General features: G+C 46.1%; 1 protein-coding gene across 1 annotated transcript in view; it reads right to left on the bottom strand.

Moving 5' to 3' along the window:
* CDH26 (cadherin 26) overlaps positions 1-22,056 on the bottom strand; it is a 51,458-nt gene that overhangs the window by 2,350 nt on the left and 27,052 nt on the right. Inside the window, exons 10-17 of the mRNA XM_087445051.1 lie at positions 16,956-17,098; positions 15,479-15,718; positions 13,915-14,136; positions 13,198-13,328; positions 10,249-10,326; positions 8,492-8,560; positions 7,054-7,110; positions 3,640-3,714 (exon numbers count right to left, since the gene is read on the bottom strand). Coding sequence (XP_087301177.1) covers positions 3,640-3,714; positions 7,054-7,110; positions 8,492-8,560; positions 10,249-10,326; positions 13,198-13,328; positions 13,915-14,136; positions 15,479-15,718; positions 16,956-17,098 — 1,015 coding nt within the window. The remainder of the gene's footprint in view (positions 1-3,639; positions 3,715-7,053; positions 7,111-8,491; positions 8,561-10,248; positions 10,327-13,197; positions 13,329-13,914; positions 14,137-15,478; positions 15,719-16,955; positions 17,099-22,056) is intronic.

Consider the following 22,056-nt stretch of genomic DNA (forward strand, 5'->3'; position numbering starts at 1 on the left):
TATGGCGGTACATGTCCTAGGTGGTGTGACGGGAGCCCCTTAAGAAGACTTGCCACCCCGATCTCAGCCTCTTACAATTCATTCTTTGGGGTTAACCCTTCCACCACCTGTGCCCTGATATCTCCCCTCTTGGTCCTTGCACCTGCTGTCCCCTTCTTGAATGATTGTCCCCACCTGCCAACCTCCACTCAGCAAGCTCCAGCTCATCCTTCAGGGCCCAGGTCATCTCTCTGAAGCCTTTTCTGGCCTGAGGAACTCAATAAATGTTGGTTGGATGGATGGATGGATGGATGGACGGATGGATGGATGGATGGATGGATGCGTGGATGGATGCATGGATGGATGGATGCATGGATGAATGGATGGATGCATGGATGCATGGGTGAATGCATGGATGGATGCATGGATGGATGGATGGATGGATGGATAGATGGATGGGTGGATGGGTGGGTGGGTGGGTGGGTGGATGCATGGATGCATGGATGGATGGATGGATGCATGGGTGGATGGATAAATGCATGGATGGATGAGGTTAAAGGGCTTTTGCATATTTACCCTCAAATACCTTTAGGAGGGTGCTGTTAGAAATCTGAGCCAGTTACATCAACCTAGGTGGGGATGGGTTTAGCAAGAGTGTTCTAACCCGTCACTAGCTAACAGAGTTCCTGAGAGGATGAGCTAGGGCATGAAGACATTGAGAATCAAATGTCTCAGAGCCCAAGGAAGCAGGAGGTGAAGGGAAGGCCCGGAAAGAAGAAGCTGAGAAGCCCTGAAGACCACCCACATCCCCAAGCTCTCAGCCATGGCCTCCCCCCGACCCCAGCAGACAGCTGTCCCCAACTTCATCTGTCTCGAAGGAGCCCTTCCTAGGCTCTCCATTTATCAGGAAACACTGTCTCCCAGCCCTGTGTCTACTGGTGCCCACAGGTAAGTGTGGGAATGCTCACCCATTCACCCGCCCAGTGCCCGGGTCCACTGATTCAGGGACAGTGGTCACTGTGGCCATATACCACGGGGGCGAGGTGGGGGAGGAAAGGAAGCTCTGCCAGCTAACAAATGAATACACAGCTCTGGCCAAGATGTTATGAGTCTGGTCACGTCCCTTCAGTGAGGCTGAATAGATAATTAATGACGGACGTGGCATGCAGAGCCCAACAGTGGAGTGGAGTCTGTGCTGTGGAGGTTCAACTTCAAAACTCCCGAGGCTGACAGCACAGCAGTGGGTTTCTGCATCCTGATTCAGCAATTTTAGAGGCCTCATAAGATCAATAATTCATCATAAACCCCCAACTAAGTTAGAAGGCCCACAAGGGGAAGAGCTAGGCCTTCTAATCTGTTTTTTTCCTCCTCTCACACCACCAAGCACAGAGCTCCAGGCTTGCACTAAATAAATTCTACCTGCCTGCCTGCCTGCCTGGTGGACAGAGGAGGATGGTCCTCAGCTGGTCCTTTCAGGCAGGAACCTGCATCCCCGTCCACACGGCCCACTTGGCACAGCTGTATGTGGGGGGTGGGGGGTGTGCATATGTGAATATGGATGGGTGAGTCAGATGCTATGTGATAATAACCATGGACTATATTTCTGCAGCCACTTCATCCGTCTGCGCACAGCATCACCCCTGATATGTAGTGGAGCTGTTCCAGTGCTCCTCTACAGATGGGAAATGGGGGCCCTGACGTTGCTCGAAGATCAGGCAGACAGGTTTGCAGTGGGTGACCTGTGCCCAGCCCTGGCTATGCATCCTCGTAGCTTTGCCACTTGGAGAAACTTCCCTGAGCCTCCTTTTCTGCTCTGTCTACCTCATCTGGCTGGAGTGAAGAATGGTTTGTTCATTCATTCATTCTTCAGCCACCATGTGTCAGGCACCAGTAATGACATGGCATTGGCCCCATGGAGGCTAGAGTCTGCTCAGGAAGAGATGGGCAGACACTTCTCTCTGCGTGCCTCTTTCCATGACTTCCTTACCAGCCGTTGGGCATGATGGAGCGTCTAGCAGCCGCCGTGACTCTGCAGGGTTTGTGGCCCCTTCCCATAGGTGCCTGGATTGTCTGGTTGTAGGGGAGCTTCTAGACTTGCAGAAAACCTCCGTGGTGGTTTTTTGCAGCAGCCGCGAGGCATTGTCCATCCTGCAGGGCTCAGGAGGGACCAAGCCCCTGGTGGCCTTTGGGCCTCACTGAGGCACGGAGCTCCCACCTGGGGGACTGCGACAGGACCCAAAGGGAGCTGGCACAGAGGAGACCCCAGGCAGTGACTCTAGACCCTGCACAGTCTGGTTCTCACTTCCTCAGGCTGCAGTGCCCGCGGCCCTGTCTGTCATCCACTCTGACAGCCAGAGGAGGGGTCGCCCAGGCGTGTCACCGGGTTTCACAAATGGGGCCACAGGAGGCTCTGATGAGCACCCAGACCCACTAGAGCAAGATCTGCAGGCTTGGGGCCTGGGGATTGGTGCTTTTCAACAAGCTCCCCAAGTGATTCTGACGTCCCCAGGCGCCCAGACCTTGGAGCCCAGCTGCCTGTGCTTGAACTCAGTTCTACTACTTTCTACAGCTGTGACCTTGGACGAGTCACTTAATTTCTTTGTCCCTGGGTTTCCTCATTTTATAATAAGGAAGATAATAGAACCAGCCCCAGTGGGTGGATGCAAGGACTGAGTGAGTTAATACCTTCCAATCCCTTAGGACAGAGTGTGGCACGCAGTGGTTATTATACGCCTGTTTGCCAAATAAGATAAGTCTTGGCAGACGGAGCCCACCTAGCACTGATATATATACTCCTTTGCGCTTATTATTTCACAGGTCTGAGCCCCAACTTTCCTGCAACGTATGAGGTTCCTTCACATCAGAAGCGGCATCTGCAGCTTCTGCGTGCATCGCTCCCTGAGTGGGGGTGCACAGAGCTCGCCCCTCCACGGCACGCTGTGTGGACTGCTCTGGCTCCTTCCACTTAAACCCCCCATGGGTTTGCCCAACTCCCAAATCACCTTTCTAATCCTCCCAAGAATACATGGTGGCTGTGTTGAGGGACCCTTCCAGGAGATATCTGATGTTACTGTCCAATAATCCCCTTCAGCATAGTCAACCCACATCTCTCATAATTTCACAGAAAGAGACTACTCACTCTTGTCTTAGGTCATGTTCTGCAGAAACAGCCCCTGGAATGAGGATTCCCATGAAAGTGCTTGCTATGGACTGAGTTGTGCCGTCTCCCCCAAACTCCTATGTCGAACCCCTAAGCCCCAACATGATTTATTTGGAGATGGGGCCACTGGAAGATGATTAGGGTTGGATGAGGTAGGGTCCTCATGATGGGATTAATGCCCTTATGAGAAGACACACCAGAGAACTTGCTCTCTCTTTCTTCCCTGTGAGAACACATCAAGAAGGCAGCTGTCTGCAAACCAGGAAGAGAGTCCTTACCAGAACCCGACCACGCTGGCTCCCTGATCTTAGACCTCTAGCCTCCGGAACTGTGAGAAATCAATATCCATTGTTTCAGCCCCCCAGTTTGTGATCTTTTGTTACTGCAGCTGAGCTGACTGATACAGCGATTTAGGAGGAAGGGTCCCCAGGTCAAGCCTGGGCTCAGGTGGGGAAGCAGAACCCACAGCTGGCGCACCTGACACAGGGAGGCCTTCCTACCTGACTCAGGGTCTCTGCCATCGTTCCTGCCCTCACTTCCAGGGGTCGTCTGGGCACCATGGGATCCAGGGATACCTGTGAAACAAGCAAGCAGAGTCCTCACACCACTGAGGAGCCCTCCTCACGGCTCTCCCGAGTTGGTGGTGTCTGCCGCCCAGCACAGATGGAGGGCCACCCCCCAGGGGGAGAGCTGTCACAGCTTTCATTGAGGGTGAGTCGGGCCAAGGGCAGTTCACTCAGGCGTCACCTGTTTGTGTGGTGGGAGAGAGGGGAGGCCCAGCAAGATCACACCTCAGCTGCCCGGGAAGAAGGAAGCCGGAGCAAGCCCAGCCAGCAGCCGGGAGCTAGGGCATGGTTGCTGGCCGCTGGCAGCCTCCTCTGTGCCTTGTGCTCCCCTGCCTGCATCTCTTCCCGTGGTGTTAATTGCTCTGCCTCCTAACCTCGCACAGAGTCAGCTGCACCTCATGCTCAGCGGTGGGCCTGCTGCCCTTCACTCATTCACTCAGCGGGTGGTCGTGGATCTGGGTCTCTGGATACTGGCTAAGGAGTGGGGGTACAGCGGTGAGGAAATGGACTCGGTGTCTACCGTGTGGGGTGGCCACCAGGGAGCCCACGAATCCCACAACTGAATCATGTAAGTCAAGGCCACACTGGGTGAGGCAAGCAAGGCGCCCAGGGCACAGAACGTAGGGCGGCCTCACTCCCGGACTCACGCAGGTGCAGGGCCAGCACCCAGGGGCGAGGAGAAATGAGAGTGATGAGCGAGGGATGTGGAAGAGAGACCTCACTTAGTGGGGGCCAGGGAGGCCTCTCAGGGAGAGGAGGAACATGGGAAGGGAGCAGAAGGGCCACGGAGGAGGGGGCTTTCCAGGTAGAAAGACCAGCAAAGGCGTGCGCCTGGAAGGGAGCTCGACGTGTTCCAGCCTGGCTAGAGCCTGGAGAGGGAGGGGGAGGCCAGAGGTGAGCAGAGGCCAGATGACAGAGGACCCCACAGGCCTTAGGGCTGCAGACTTTATCCCCAGTGCTATCGCAAGCTGTTGGGAAGGTTTAAACTGGAAAGCGAGATGATAAGGTTTGTGTTTTAAAACACTGGTGGCTTTTATGGCTGAAGTGACTTCTGATCCTCCCTGGGTTTAGGGATTACTGCAGTCCCGAAGACATATGTAAAAAATTATAAAGTCTGGGACAATTTTACATGTCCTTGAGGCTATATATCTATATACACACATATACATATATACATATACGTATACACACCTATCTATACACATATCTACCTACCTATCTGCCACATCACACCAAGGTGAATTGAACTAAACACACTTAGCCAAAGGGAGCAAGGTGTGGACCACTACAAATACAACTGGGGACCTGCTGCCCAGCTCCCAATGCAGGGACCGTGTGATTGGAGATGCTGTGCCCTCAGTCGGCCATCTGTTTTGGCTCCCACGGCTTCTCAGAGGAAGATCATGGAGATGCAGGCCCTTCTTACAATGTGGCCCCTGTGCCAGGTGCTCGCTGGTCAGACTCGGTGATCCTTCCCAGGCTGGCAGAAGACAGTCTCCTCCAGGAAGTGGGGGTGTGGGGGTAGGGGTGTGCGGCGAGGGTGGATTTTGCCTGGAGCCAACTTTAGGTCCTACGGCACACCGCAGGTGTCAAGAGCACCACTTCCCATCTCCAGGCCTCCCTGCACTGAGGCACTGGCTTCAGACTGTGTCCCCAGGACCTATGACTCCTCAAAGATACTTCAGTGAGAGTATTTGAATTTCATTTTAATTATTTGCAAATTATTTTAATAATAATATTTAATGTTATTTTTATAATATAATGGGAAATGGTTTACATCTTTTTAATTGAGTCCCCCCAACATGTAAATAAAAGCAAAAATTTCAAAATTTGCTCTTATGAAACTTGAATGAAGTTTTTGTCTGTTTGCATAAGCAAAGAGAATCCTGATATTATAAATTGAACTACCTAAAAACTTAATATTTGAAACTGCTTGTTGGCATAAATTGAAATTTTCTTGATACTTTAAGAACCAATTTACAACAATGTGAGGCAATGAATTAGGTGCTAGGATAACATAATTTTGCAAAATTCACCTACAACATTCAACTTCTATTTCTTTGTTGTCATCAGAATCACTATTTTTATTGATTTCTTTGGTAGTAAGTATACAGTAGTCCCCCCTTATCTGTGGGGCATACATTCCAAGACCCCCAGTGGATGCCTGAAACCACAGATAGTCCTGAACCCTGTATATACTATGTTTTTTCCCGTATGTACATACCTAAGATAAAGTTTAATTTATAAATTAGGCGCAGGAAGAGATTAACAATAATAACTAATAATAGAATAGAACAATTATAACAATATACTGTAATAAAAGTTACCACAGATCTTAACAACCTCTGCATATGATTGTTTTCCTTTCCTTATTAAGTCAAGAGCTTTCACCTTTTCGCTTAAAGGAAGCACTTTATGGCTTCTCTTTGGCATCTCCGAATTGCCAGCATCACTAGTTTTGCGCTTTGGGGCCATTATGAAGTAGAATGAGGGCTGCACTGCAGTACTGGAAGGACAGCTACTAAGTGACTAACGCTACTCAGAACAGCTCACAATTTAAAACTTACGAATTGCTTATTTCTGGAATTTTCCATTTAATATTTTTGGGCCTCAGTTGACCACAGGTAACTGAAACCATGGAAAGCAAAACCACAGGTAAGGGGTGGTGACCATATGTTATAAATGTCAGTGCACTCAAAATTGGTACTGATAAAAAGCCACTCTAATCCGTTTTATTTATAATGGCATTCTTTGTAGGCTCTCACTTGAAAAGAAGGATTTTGCTGCTAAAAATGTTTAGGTAGGGCTGGCCTGGTGGCGTAGTGGTTAAGTTTGCGTGCTCCGCTTCGGCAGCCGGGGGTTCGTGGGTTTGGATCCCAGGCATGGACCTGCACATCGGTTGTTGGGCCATGCTGTGGTGGGAGTCCCACATAAAATAGAGGAAGACTGGCACACATGTTAGCTCAGGGCCAATCCTCCTCACCAAAAAAAAAAAAAAAAAAAAGGTTTAGGTAAAAAATGGGCTGGATTGGCCTCTCTGGCTCCCTTAGCTCAAAACTTCTAGAAATCTATAAAGAATCGCAGCAGAGGACTATTCAGACCTTGACCAACTTCTTAGCAACTCAGCAGCAAAAGAAATTTTCCAGGGACTGAAAAACTCACACTTTCAAGTCTAGATGTTTATACCTGAATTACTTATTGTTTTCCATATTCATTTCTCCTTTTAGTTTATTTGGATGTTCAGTATATTTTTTACCACCTCCTCCCTTCCAAACTTCCAGCTGTCCGGGCTCTCCACAGCTAAGACAGTGAGGTCACTCTCATGGTAACATCTCCATCTGTACTTACGACGGCAGTGGAGTACTTGTTCCTCACACATCTTGGCTCAAAAAGCACACCATAACCCTGAAATTTAAAAAGGATGAAAAAATAAATAAATAAAGTAAAGCAAAAAGGATGAAGAGTTTATTGGTTTCATATAAATCACCCAGGGATGCAAACAAATAACTAGAAATTCTTGCAATCATATTGCTTTTTATTTCTGCACTAAAGGTATAATAATTCTAATGATAGCAGTGTAGATATTCAGAGCAAAAATCCATGGGCAAGCTTGATAGTTTTTTTGTGGGGATTGAGCAGGAGAATATGGGATTTTCAAGCCCTGTCTTGGGTCCACAAAAGCCAAGCGATACTCACTTTGGGCCATGGGCACAGCCTCAACATTTGTGAATGAGGGACATCTGCCACTAGGAACCAAGACCACCTACATAATTTGCAAGACTCAGTGCAAAATGAAAATGTGAGACCCCTTGTCCAAACATTAAGAATTTCAAGATGGTGACAGTAGAGCATTAAACTAAGCACAGCCCTCTGTGCAGGGCCCTATGTAACTGACCAGGTTCCATGCCCATGAGTCCGGCCCTACCAGGACCAGAGGGATGTATCTATCAATACACAAGCACTTTCAAGGGTGGACTCATGGCATCATCTTTGTGCAAAAAAGAACAGCACCTTTTTTTCTTAGCTCAAATGCAGCCTGAGAAAAGATAATGAAATTATAGGGATCTTGAATTCTTTTTCAGAAGCTTTCCATCATAAAAACCTTGGCTCTTTGGACCCTGAATATCTCTTTTAGTTCTCATCAGAAAAGTAAATTTTTTGTTAAACTAATAGCTAGTTACACTAGGGAAGTCCAATGAGGTCCGCCTCAGAGACCTGGATTAGTAGTGTTGCACCAGAGTCAGTTTTCTGGTTTTGCTAGTGTACTATGGTTATGTAAGATGTTATCCTCGGGGGAAGCTGCGTGAAGGGTACACAGGAGCTCTCTGAACTATTTTTACAACTTCTTGTGAGTCTAAAGTTATTTCGGAAAAATCATTTTAAAAAGCAAAGCAATGGTTCTAGAATTTGTACAGAAAGTCGGTAAAGACGTGCTGCAGAAGGATGTCAGGGCACAGCTGGGCAGGAGGGAAGGAGTCGCTGGGCTGGAATTTGGTCAGGGCCAAAGCCACGCGCTCTGCACCTCATAGATTATCTCTGGTGCCTTAGGTGGACACAAGAAAGGGTATTTATTTGTGAGTGTTCTAAAAAGTGTCATATTTGATCAGGACTATCAAATAACAACTCATCAAATAATAACAACAATAGCTAGATAGAGTAGAAGATTTTCATTGATGATGCGTTTGTTCCACCAGTATCACAGAATCTTCTAGAAGGGCTGCCTCTCATGGGAACCGTCAATTATTACTGAGGTTACTGCAGCAGGGAGTGAACTTCCGTGACTCACCGGAGTCCCCAGGACAAAGTGTGCTTGGTCTGACGCACTCGCTGGAGGTGGTGGCACATCATTCATATCCTAGAGGGAAAATGCTGACTTACTCAAAAGATAATGCATCTCCCTCCAGTTGAAAACAAAGCAGGTATGTGTGTCCTTCCCTTGCTCATATGCTCATATGCAAATAAAAATTATCACTATGATGAGGGGGAGGGAAAGTGGGAGTGGAAAAGGAAAGATGGAGAGATGCAAGAAAAAAAAGACTGTATCGAAATGGAACTGTGTGGCCTAGCGCAACCTGAAGATGTGGATTGTAACATTCTATCGATAATATTACAGATACCCAGACACTGAACATGCACACAGGCAAGATCTAGAAGTGACACAGACAAACAAAACTGTGTAGATTTAGGGGTGGGATTCTGGGCAATTTCTGCTTTGGCTTTCTATTATCTTAATATGGGCCCTTCAAAAATGAAATAAAATTTCAAAGAAAATAAAGCAGCAATGGACCTTAGCAATGGTTTTATTTGAGACAGTTCATGCCTTGCAGCAGATTTTAAAATAGCGGGTTACCCAATAAATCCTAAGTGATGACTTAACTTAGGGAAGGTGTGTGAATGGCAGTTTATTTAACCAGCCCCCACAGGTGCAATTACTATTTGCAGGATACCGTGAAGGAACTGAGAGAGACACCAAGAAATAGAAGCTGCAGGCCTTGGTTTCCTCCCCTGTAAATGGGGAAACAAGATACCCTCCCCCACAGGTTCTGGTGAAAATTCAGTGGGATTGTGCTTGCAGAGTGCATACGCCATACCCCAGGCCATGGTCAGTAAGTCAGAGCTATTACTGTGCTTATCTGGAGCAATGGTTCTGGCCTCAGAAGCTTATAGACCAGTAAAGGAGGAAGGAAAGAGAAGGCCACCATCAGCCTACATACCCTCTGTGTGCAAACTGAAAGGGCAGCCAGTCCCCCAGCAGCATGGATTGGTGGACAGAATGCCCACTGGACCTGGCCTTGCTCACCCCCAGCCAGGCACCTGCTCAATAATTTATGGCAGCCCTGGATTAACTCGCTGTTTTCCTAAGTGGGGAAAACCTACCACTTAAAGACAGGAAGATTTAGCCAGTTTGGCAACAGGGTTTTAAATGACATTGAATTGCACAATAATTGTGAGAAAATTATTCCCCTTCTAATTTGTCTTCCATACTCCTACTGACAAGGAGAAAGTCTCTGTCTGGTGCCAGCATGGTTTTGATACTTCTCCCTTGTCACAGAGAGAGAGGCAGGCAGCATTTGCCACCTAGAATTATTGGGTTCTATTTCTATTCTGTCTGTTTTCCATATCTGCTCTTTACACAAGTACAAGTGGTTTTTCATTTACAATCGAAATATAAAATTTCCTATTTAAAGAAATGTGCTTAGTTTGGACGTGAATCCATTTAAAGAAAAAAATATTTTAAAAGTACACTAGTACTAGTGGCGTATGCATACAGCAAAAAGTCATGAAGGTGGCACTGGACAGACTGAAATGTGGGCACTGAGTCACGTGACATTGTTGCCCTGAGAGGCGAGGGTGTGTTAGGTTGAGTGGAATCATGGGGGCTTTGCAGGTGGGGCCGGGGTGGAGGGAGGTGTGGAGTGGGCTTACAAAGGGACATCACTAGGATGTGGGTCTGGGGAGCAGCCAGGGTGTTCCCTGCCATGGAAGCCGCCAGCAAAGCCACCTCTGTGATTAAACCCAAGCAGCAAATATGTTGAGGGTTACCTTAGCACCCAGCGTGGCGCCTGCCTCGGTTGTGTTGATCGACGGGGCTGTCATCTGATCCCCTACATCTGACGTTCCCTGTGGAACCCGGGGAAAGAAACACGACAGGGGCTGAAGTTACAGATGGCAGAAATAGAAGCAGAGAGCAAGGAGTAACATCTCCTCAAACCCGTTGTATCTATGCCATCACAGAAATCACCCAGACTCTAGAAAAGATGCCTATCCTAGAAACCTAGACAACTCATTTGGGGAGGGGATGGTTTTGTAATTGCTGGTCAGGAAGTTGAGTTTCTTGTTGTTCAGCGTTTTGTGTCAAGTGGTGGTAAAAGACCTTCATTTCAATAGGCCTCCGAATCTAGACGCTCACCCTCTTCTAAGGCTCGAAATGAAGGCTCTTGGTGTCACCGAGGTTGGCAGTGCTGTGTGCACTGTCTCATTCATTCCTCATTCAACAAATATTCACTGAGGGACTCAAATGTTGACAGGTGCTGGGTTTCTGTTGGCTAAGAGCACACCAGCTTTCCCATGGAGATGGGAGGCATCTATGCAATCCTGTAAACCATCTTGAGTGGAAAGCAGCAGCATATGACAAGGCAGGTGGAATCAACCACGGCATCTTGGGTGAAGGGAGTCTTCCCAAGAGCACAGAATGTCCCCGGTGAGTGTGTGCAGGTTTGTAGGCTGGTACATTCGTGTGAGACGGATGGACGGAGAAGTGTATGCACTTTGAGACGGCATTATTTACCAATGGCTACAAAGACATAATTAGTAATTACTGTTAATAATACTAACATTGGCAGCCACTGTTTATCACATGCCTGCCAATGCCCTAGCCTGTGTTAAAAACTTTATATGTGTTATTTGATTGAATTGTTCAATAAACCTAAGAGAGAGACCATTATTAATCTCACTTTATATTTGAAAGCCAAAGTTCAGTTAGATTATGTGTCTGATAAGCCACAGTTTTGGAATCTAAACCCAGGTTTTTGGATCCCGGTTCTCAGAGCCCTAAAGATACTGTGGCAGAAATGGGGGTATGTCCTGAGATGCAAGTGGGAGATGAGGAGAAGGACATCTTGAAGTACAAGAAGAGGACAGTGACCCCTTGTCCTGGATGGGGCTCTCGTCCCTCTCACAGCTGGTCCTTGACCACTGCCATCTTGCCACCAGATCCCCTCCAACCTACCTGGCCTCAGCCCTGCAATGACCAATCTTCCCTTCCACACACTCTGCTTCTGCAGCTGCTTCCTCCCTCCCAAGAGACAAGCACTAAGCTGCGGGCCAGCAAGAACAGCACCCGGGCCCCAGCACCACCTCTTCTACCCTGGCTGTGCCTGCAGCCAGAGCCTGGGGAGGCGCCTTCCCCACTGGTCTCCTCCAAGCTTGCTAACCTCAGCCCCAGCCCACCAAGGCAGAAGCTAAGCACAGCCCCTGGGCCTAGAAGCTGTTCCTGTTTTCCTGGACGGTTGAGCATCTGAGCAGAGAGGAACCGCCTAAGGCCAGGGATTCTATCTGTTACACAAAACACTGTCGTTTGTCAAGATGGTTTTCTTTTAAAATTATACAAACAAATCAAAACAGCCAGCTGCTGCTCTCATGGCTGGGGCGAGGGGATTCCTTCCGGGGATCCAGCTGTCTAGATAGTTTGGACCATCCTACCTTCTCATTCCCACCCAGGAGGGGCTCAGAGCAGGCCCGTGTGGTCGTACAGGCATGTACATCTACAACATGACCTAAGGCTGTTAATTCCCTCTTCCTTCACATCAGTAGGGAAGAGACAATGTGGGAAGAATCCTAGGAGTCTTGGTCAACCGCCAGTTTCTCCAGCCACCAATCATTTTTTAGAGTATCTCCCTGTTTACTTGAGCATAATACCAAACTTAACAGGACCATCTTCTCCCTCAAGCATCTCACTTGGTGCAATAAGTCTCTTCCTTCCAGGAGAAAATTGTCAGTGGAGGGTCTAAGACAACAGATGAGGCAAGCTGAATCCTCTGTGCACAAAACCTGGTGTTTCCTTTTGTCATTTCTTTGGCTTTCATTTTTGGATCAACCACCCTTAGTTCTGGGTGAAGACAGACAGGAGAGCTCATAATGCTTCCATCCCTTGGCCCTGCTAACCCTAGCCCAGGGTTGCTATGAGGATGACCGAGCTAAGGCAGGGCCAGGGTCAGAAGCAGCAGGTTTGAAAAAGCAGCAGTTACTGGCTGATTACCTCGTGTCGAGGGAAAGGTGAGCTGCCTTCATAGGCTTCGTCATCTTTGATCCACAATCTGTGAGGTTGATTTTATCATCCCTAGTTCACAGATGAGGATGTGGGGTTAAATGACTTGCTCACTACGATGAAGCTAATAAGACGCAAAGCCCAGGTCTTGTCCCTGCAAGGCCAGCCTCTGGTGGAGAGGGTGGAGGGGCGGGTTCTGCCTCACTCCACCCAGGCCACGGCCAAGAAGCCAGCATGGACTCATTTGACTAGCGAGAATACACACTTTCCGTTTAGAGAAATGCCACCTAGCAAAAATCATTTTTCCCCTAAACAAGGTTTCTCAACCCTGGCACTGCTGACGCTTTGAGCTAGACACTTCTCTGTGGTGGGGCTGTCCTGGGCACCGCAAGAGGTTTAGCCGCATCCCCGGCCTCTACTCACCAGATGCCAAAAGCATCATCATCCCCTCACCGTATTCCCACTGAGTGGTGACAATCAAAATCGTCTCCAGACATTGCTACATGTCCCCTGACGGGCAAAATCGCCCCCATTTGAGAACCACTGACCTAAAACAATAAATAAATTTAGTTGAGTTGGACAACTTTCGCAGGAATTTTTACCCATTTTCTACTCAAATATGAGTGAGAGTAAAGAAACGAGAGGGGACACAATGAAGGAAAACAAATATGCATATGTATCATTGACGTCACTGTCATGAAACATGAAGCATTGTGTTCCACTACCTGGGGAGAAATGGCTTTGCTCTCATCGTTATACGTGATCAAGGTCTGGTGGCCGTCCTCAGATGGGATAGAGCATCTGTGCCTCTCTGCTTCAGACACAAAATAGCATCGCAGCAGGAAAAGCAGAGCCACTGTGAGGAGACAAAGGGAGAAATGGGTTGCACAAGCTCGTCTTTATCCAATGTTGAAACAGGATCATGTTCGTTAACTTAGAACTCAGCCATGAACCGACAAGGTCAAATTGTGTCTTAATCAACTTTGTAAATTTAGCACAGCTCGGGGCACAAATAGGTGCCAGAAACCTATTTGCTGAATTGATTGATTAATACCATGCAACCAATAACATCGTATTGTTGGTTCAAAAATCTAGCTTCCTTATTAGCCGTCGCCAAGCCCAGGAGCGTAGACATCTGTGTATTCCTGCCCCAGTGTTATTACAAACCATAGGGTCATCCTTAGACAGTGTTCCTCTATGGATTCCATGGCTGTTAACTGCTGCTCATTGAGTAGAAGCTGCTTTTGCCAGACGGCAGCATGTCTGACCAGGGTGGCAACCTCTGATCTGAGTCTGGCACTCTGATGAGCTTAGAGGTCCTTCTCCAGGCATCCTACTGATCTCTGCCACCAGCTGCTCCCCACCCCAGAGGACTCCATACCCCTGGCTTACAGCCTGGGGAGAAGAGTCACATCCCCAGGACCACCCCCCAGACCACTGACCTGCCAGAGCCATGAACACTGCACAGAGAGGGGCGAGGGGCCCCAGGAGAAGCCCAGCTCCTGCAACTGAGCGCTCCGCACATGTGACTCCACTGTGACAGGAACAGACCCTCACATGGACAGTCTGCTTCTGGGAAAGTCCCTGTTTGTCTCCGATGAAAAGCGGCACTGAGTAGTTACCTCGTGGGAGGCTTCTCAACATTAAAAGTTCAGCTGACCGACCTGCAAAGGGAAAAGGATCTTGCATGCATCAATTCCTCACTTGCTCATCTACTCTGCACACGTTCACTAAAGGCCTACCATATGACAAGGCTCTGTACGAAAGTTAGCCAACTGTGAAGTTGGAGGGAACAGTCACCAAGATCACCCTCACTTCTGACACCAGCTGCAAGTTCAGGGGTTCCCAAGACCAGGCTCGGGTTTGATAATTTTCTAGGAGCCACAGAACTCACTGAAAGCTATATACTCAGGGCTGTGGTTTATTGCAGCCAAAAGATATGGATCAAAATCAGCCAAGGGAAGAAGCACAGAGGGCAGAGTCCAGAGATGCACCAGACACAGAGCTTCCAGTTCTTCTCTCCAGCAGGGTCAGGACAGCGTTACTTCTCAGCATTGACGAGTGACAACACGCATGGAATACTGCCGACCAGGGAAGCTCCGAGCCTTGCATCCAGAGTCTTTAAGGGGCTTGGTCATGTAAACCTGGTTAGCCGCCCACATGGCTGGCCTCAGTCTCCAGCCCCTCCAGAGATGGACTGATACCCACATGACAAAGGCCCCTCCCTAAATCCCATTGTTCCTATTGATTATCACCCACCCCCGTAAGACCCCCATGTAAACAAAGACACTCCTTCCTATCAGGCAGGACATTCCAAAGGCTTAGAGGTCACCTCCCAGGAGCCAAGGGCAAAGCCCAGAGGTCTTTTGGGGTAAGGTTCAATGCTTTACTACACACTCTGGGTCTGGGAACTGTAAACATGAGTCACATTTTCAACTAAAAAACACGCTACATTCCCCAGACCCACTGACAGAAGCACAAAGGAGAATGTTGAAGTGGATGCCAGTGGTTCCTCATGGTAATACCACCCCAATTTTCCTTTGGCAGAGCCCACACTTCCTGAACTCTCAGCCCATGTGGATCAGGAGATGCTAAGCCCAGATCCCTACTAGGTCCAGGTGTGGGCTCAGAACCAGCCAACTGGCACATCTGCCCTCTCAACCCTCACCCACAATGATGGGCAGGCGTTTATATCGCCAAGCCACTGGGTGATATAAATCTTCTTGCCAGGTGCCAGGACGAGTTCAGGGCCTCCCAGCAGGCACCTGCTGCTCCCAGAGGAGAGCCTGCCTGAAAGTGAAGGAACCCAGAGGAAGGCAGAGCCAAGGCACGGACAGGCTTCCAGGGATGTCCTCTGAGCACCTAGACCCAACTCTCCTGGAACACCAGCTTACCTGGCTTCTTCCTCAGTTGCAAAAGCAAATAAATTCCTTTCTTGCCTAAATCTGTTTGAGTCAAGGTTCTGTCATTTTCAGTCCTTTATCCCTGGTCAATACAAATGCTCACCTCTATTTTCCCCCAGTTTCCATGTGTCTTCTACGTTTCCCCCAGCATCGTCCAATGCAAAGGTAAAGGGGTCCGAGTAGGGCTCCAGGTCGCCATCCTCGGCCTCGATGACGAGGGGCTGGTTCACTGCAGACTCACAGACCTCCACGTACCGGGAACGGGGATGGAGAGTCGGGGCGTTGTCATTGACGTCAGACAGGAAGAGCGTCAGGGTCCCCGTCCCAGTCTGCGGCGGGAGGCCTTGTAAGGGGTTCCAGGAAGGATTGCCTATCAATGAGAGAGCCTGCTCCCTGCACACACCCCAGGAAAATGAGCTCTCTCAGCCTCCGAGGAAAAGGACCATTCCACTGAAATACTGAAACCATTTCCCTTTCAAATCCATAAGCTTTACTGTAGGCGCCTGATCTATTTTCTTGCTTTTTTGAAAATTCAGAATATCTGGCTGGGGTAAGTTAACAAAACACTTGCCACCTCAGATCATGTGTAGAACCAGGTAGAATAAATTAAAACGTCAGTCATGCCAGGTGTTAAGAGGGGTTGGGCCAGGAGGGAAACAGGGCTGATGGGGGTGGAAATGTCCTGCATCCTGACTGTGTCCATGTCAATGTCCTAGTGGTGAGAGGTACCACGGTTTTACAAGGTGTTACCAATGGGGGACACTGGGCACCAGGAACTTGGGATCCCACGATATCATGTCTTAACACTGCATGTGAACCTACAATTCTCTCAAAATAAAAGTTTAACTTTTTAAAAAATGCCAGTTGTGAAACCATCCATAACAGAATCATGGGACCCTGGAAGACAGACCCCACTTTCCTTCTCCTCACTTAAAACTGATTAGGGACACAGATTTAACACCTTCCTAACCAACGTTCTACTAGTTAACTATACAAATGCGAGTATACAGCTACGTATCCTTGGAACCCGGGTTTTAACTCACAGATTTTTCTTAAATACGATTATTAATGTTATTTGAAAGTTTTTATTTATTCAACTTTGTGTTTTGGTAGGTTTAAAAGTTCAGCCTTGGGAGATTGTAGAGGAAAGTGTTGAAACACGGTTATAAAACCACTGATCCTGGTTCATGACAAATTTGTCCCATATAGGCACATTTACCTGAGTTTATAAGCCATTCCAAGTACAGGGAGACTGTGCTAAATATCTATCACACACACTGGCTTTGATGAAGAGCTGAAGGATTATCTTATGAACCGATGAAAAGGACACTGGGTTTGATTGCGACTTCCTCATCAGTTTAGTCGTCTCTTCTGAACAAACACTGCCCTTCTTTCCATGGCATTGGCCCCTCGTTTGCCATTTCAAGAATTATCATCAAAAATAATCACCAGTATGGATGCACAGTGATAAAAAAAGGTTTCTTTTATATTTTTCCCAGTTGTGCTGAAAGACTCTGGTGTTATTTTTCCTTAGGAAGCAAGAAAACATATTTTCCCCCCAATTTTGGATAAACACTTACCATCATCAACAGCATGAACGATGATTACGTAAAAGCTATCATTTACATAAGGAGATTCTCGGTCAATTTGCTCTCTGGTGATAACTGCTCCTGAGCGCTCATCTACGGTGACCCAATTTGCCGGATCATGAACCAGTTTATATCTTGTAGAAGGAAACACAGGCAATTTTTAAAATTAAAAAGTTACATCAAAAGACAAATCAAAACATATCCCAGCAGATACAGTTCCTATCACAAGAGATGTAGGAAATTCTAAGAAGAATTAAGTCAAGAGTGTTTATGAATTTGATGAAGGCACAGGAATGTTTCAGCCTGAAGACTCCATCAGGGTGTCAAATCGATATTCAGTGAATACTGTGTCCAGGCCTTGTGGCGCTTCACACAACTTTGCCCATCTTAGGGAAAACATTTCACCCTGGAAAAGAACCAAACTTCAGTTGCCTACAGGGCCTGGTAGCTTAGTGTTAAAACCAACCTGCCTTTGAAACAGAAGAGTAGGCCTTGATTACCCCTGGAGCCCAAAGGATTCACACATGGGTAACCCAGTCAGTCTAAGAGGTCTTCTACATCCCCCCTCACCTGTGTGCATGCCTGGTGCCATTTTAATAGGGGGCATGCCAAGCCCTCCAGAATTCCCCCAGACCTGTTGAATCAGATGGCATCCATTGAAACCATGTTGGGCTGCCAAGCACAGCTGCCTGCTGAGAGACCCACAGAGGGAAACTCCTGTACCCAGGGGCAAACAACAGAAAAGGTAGAGACCCCCAAAAGGGCCAGAGAAGGGAAGCTTCCCATGCCTTCTCTTCCTCACTGGGAAAGGCTGTGAAAAGGGTCAGCATCTATCCCTCTCTGATGTTCGACAGGTCACAGTTTTTAAAGGGACCAAAGCTTTTCCATGCACTGCTTCAACTCGCGGAGCAAATTCCAGAAGTGCCTTGGAAGAACAGTGGTTTTGTATGTTTACAAATCAGGGGTAGAAACTCAGAGTTCTTCTGTGGATCATCTCAGAGCAGAAGACAGCCTCTCCCAGCAAATTGGTGCATGAGAAGTAGCTCCACTGAACGAGACGGAACCGAGCACACTAAACAAAGCCAGCTCACCAGGTCCTGTCTCAGCTCTGTCACAAAGGACACTCAACTCACGTCTTGGAAAAGGTAATATGGGAGGCTAAAGTGAGTAGACTGTTTAGCTCATGACTTCAGTGAAATCCAAACGTTTTCTGAGATCTACTTATGAGCCAACCATACTCAAGAGACAGGAATACAGCAATGGATAAGACACCGGCTCTACATCAGTGTTCTCAAAGTGAGGTCATGGACCAGCAGCATCAGCAACACCTGGGAACTTGTTAGAAATGCAAATCTCAGTCCCCACCGCAGACCTCAGAATCAGAAACCCCACGGGTGGGGCCCAGCAATGTGCATTTTAACAAGCCCTCATGGCAATTCTGATTCACGCTGTAGTTGGACAACCACTACTTACAGCCTCTGATTTTGAGAGCAAGTGTTGGGAAATGTTTATACTCAATGGCATTGCTGTGATCCCCAAGTACATAATCATTTTTCTAATAATTCATTTTTTAATACTCTATAGAATTATCACTCTGCAGTGAATTGGCAATTAAAAGAAATGAAGTCTGGTTCTTCCCAATGTATAAGTTGAGAAGCTCAAACTCAAGCACTCATGGGGGTCAAGCAGGTGCCAGAAATGAGTGAAGCTGGCCAGATGGGGACTGGGGACAACTGCTGAGCTTGGTCTCTCAAAGGGGCGTGACATACGACCCCCACTGTGCCCTAGATGATCATGGGCCCATGGGACACAGACCTGGTGATGCCAAATCTTTCTGTTTTTCAAGAACATCCAGATAATTTAAATTGGTAGCACAATCTCTTGATTTTTAAATGCTGGCAACTATATTATTTTTTCTTGTTTTATTGTGGTAAAATACACATAACATGAAATTTATCATCTTAACCATTTTTAAGTGTACAGTTCAGTGGTATTAAATACTTTCACATTGTTGTGCAACAATCATCACCATCCATCCCCATAACTCTTTTCATCTTGTAAAACAGAAACTCTATACCTACTAAACACTAACTCTCCGTTCTCCCCTCCCCCAACCCCTAGCACCCACCCTTCTACTCTGAATCTGTCTCTATGATTTTGACTACTCTAAATACCTCATATGAGAGGAATAATATAGTATTTGTCTTTTTGTGACCGGCATATTTCACTTAGCATAATGTCCTCAAGGTTGATCCATGTTGTAGCGTATTGCAAAATTTCCTTCCTTTTTAAGGCTGAATAATATTCCATTACATGTATATACAACATTTTGCTTATCCATTCATCCATTAATGGACACTTGGGTTACTTCCACATTTTAGCTATTGTGAACAATGCAGCTATGAACATGGGTGTACCAATATCTCTTCAGGACCCTGTTTTCAATTCTTTTGGGTATATACCCAGAAGTGGAATTGCTGGATCATATGGTAATTCCATTTTTAATTTTTTGAGGAGCCTGCATACTGTTTTCCACAGCAACTGTACCATTTTACATTCCTACCAACAGAGTACAAGGGTTCCAATGTCTTCACACCCCAACCAACATTTGTTGTTTTCTGTTTTCTTGACTGTACTCATCCTAATGGGTGTGAGGTAGGATTTCACTATAGTTCTGATTTTCATTTCCCTAATGATTAGTGGTGTTGAGCATCCTTTTACATGCTTATTGGCCATTGGTATACCTTCTTTGGAGAAATGTCTATTCAAATCCTTTATTGTTAAATCAGGTTGTTTGTTTTTTTGTTGTTGAGTTTTAGAAGTCCTCTATATATTCTGGATATTAATCTCCTATCAAATATATGATTTACAAATATTTTCTCCCATTCTGTGGATTGCCTTTGTACTCTGTGGATAGTGTTTTTGAGGCACAAAATGTTTTAATTTTCATGAAGTCCAATTTCACTATATTTTATTTTGTGGCGTATGCCTTTGGTGTCATATCCAAGAAATCATTGCCAAATCCAGTATTGTGAAGCTTTTGTCCTATGTTTTCTTCTAAGAGTTTTATTATTTTAGGTTTTACATTTAGGTCCTTGATCTGTTTCAAGTTAACTTTTGTATATGGTGATGGTGTCTTGTTTCTGTCTTTGGAGTTCCAGTGAGTCTCCACAGACAGCATATAGTTGGATCATGTGTTTTTATCCATTCTTGATTGGAGAATTTAATCCATATACATGTAAAGCAATTACTGATAAGGAGAGACTTTCTTCTGTCATTGTAATATTTGTTTTCTACGTGCCCTAACTTTTGTGTTCCTCATTTCCCTCATTACTGCCCTCTTTTGTGTTTAGTTGATTTTCTGTAGTTAAATGTTTAAGTTATTTTCTATTTTCCTTTTGTGTATATTCAACAGCTATTTTCCTTGTGGTTACCTTGGAGATTACGTTTAACATCCTAAAGTTATAACACTCTATAATTTGAATTTATACCAGCTTACTTTCGATAACATACAAAAACCCTGCTCCTTTACAGCTCTGTTCCCACCCCTTTCGATTGTTGGCGTCACAAAATTACATCTTTATACATTGCGTGCCCAGAAACATAAACTAGTAATTCTTTTAAATGCATTAGTCTCCTAAGTTATGTAGAAAACCAGATTTGAAGTTACAAACCAAAGTTACAGTAGTACTAGCTTTTACACTCATAATTTCTTTTTTCTTTAAATGTTTTAGTCTCTTAAATCATGCTCAAAACAAACAAAAAGTACAGTTACAAACCACTCTTATAATAATACTAGCTTTTATAATTGCCCAGGTATTTACCTTCATTGAGATCTTTATTTCTCTATACAGCTTCGAGTTACTGTTTAGTCTCTTTTCTTTTCACCTTACAGGATTCCCTAGAGTATTACTTCCAGGGCAGGTCTAGTGGTCACGAACTCCCTCAAATTTTGTAACCTGGGGATGTCTTAATTTCTCCCTCACTTTTTTGTGTGTGTGTGTGAAGAAGATTAGCCCTGAGCTAACATCCAATGCCAATCCTCCTTTTTTTGTTTTTTGGGGGTTTTTTTTTGCTGAGGAAGATTGGCCCTAGGCTAACATCCGTGCCCATCTTCCTCTACTTTATATGGGACACCGCCACAGCATGGCTTGACAAGCAGTGCATCAGTGCGTGCCCAGGATCTAAACCTGCAAACTCCGGGCCACTGAAGCGAAGCACGCAAACTTAACTGCTACGCCACTGGGCCAGCCCCTCTCCCTCACTTTTAAAGGACAGTCTTGCCAGATATAGGATTCTCGGTTGACAGGTTTTTGTCTTTTAGCACTTTGAATATGTCAGCGCACTGCCTCCTGTCCTCCAAAGTTTCTGAGGAGAAATCTGGGGATAATCTTATTGAGGATACCATGTATATGATGATTCACTTCCCTCTCACTGCTTTCAAGATTCTCTCTTTTTGTTTGGCTTTTGAAAGTTTGATTATAATGTGTCTTGGTGTGCATATTTGAGTTCATCTTACTTGATGTTCTTTGAGCTTCTTGATGTTTATATTCATGTCTTTCATCAAATTTGGGAAGTTTTCAGCCCCATTATTTCTTCAAATATTCTCTCTGTCCCTTCCTCTCTCTGTTTTCCCTATGAGACTCCCATGATGTGTATTTTGGTCTGCTTGATGGTGTCCCACAGGTCCCTAAAGCTCTGTTCACTTTTCTTCAATCTTTTTTATTTCTGTTCCTCAATCTTGATAATTTCCATTGTCCTATCTTCAAGCTCACTGATTCTTTCTTCTGCCTGCTTAAATCTGCCTTTAAATCCCTCTAGTGAAATTTTCATTTCAGTTATTGCACTTTTTAGCTCCAGAATTTCTTCCTTGTTTTTTTTTAGGTTTTCTATCTCCTTATTGATATTTCCATTTTGTTCACACATTTTCTTAACTTTCTCCATGTCTTCCTTTAGTTCTTTAAGCATCTTTAACACACTTGTTTTCAAGTCTTTGTCTACTGGATCTGCCATTAGGGCTTCTTCAGGGACTGTTTCTGTTGATTTCTTTATTTCCTCTGAATGGGCTATACTTTCCTCTTTCTTTATATGT

This window comes from Ceratotherium simum, chromosome 21, assembly GCF_057802395.1.
Source record: "Ceratotherium simum simum isolate JZ-2026a chromosome 21, ASM5780239v1, whole genome shotgun sequence".
In the NCBI taxonomy this organism is placed as follows: Eukaryota; Metazoa; Chordata; class Mammalia; order Perissodactyla; family Rhinocerotidae; genus Ceratotherium; species Ceratotherium simum.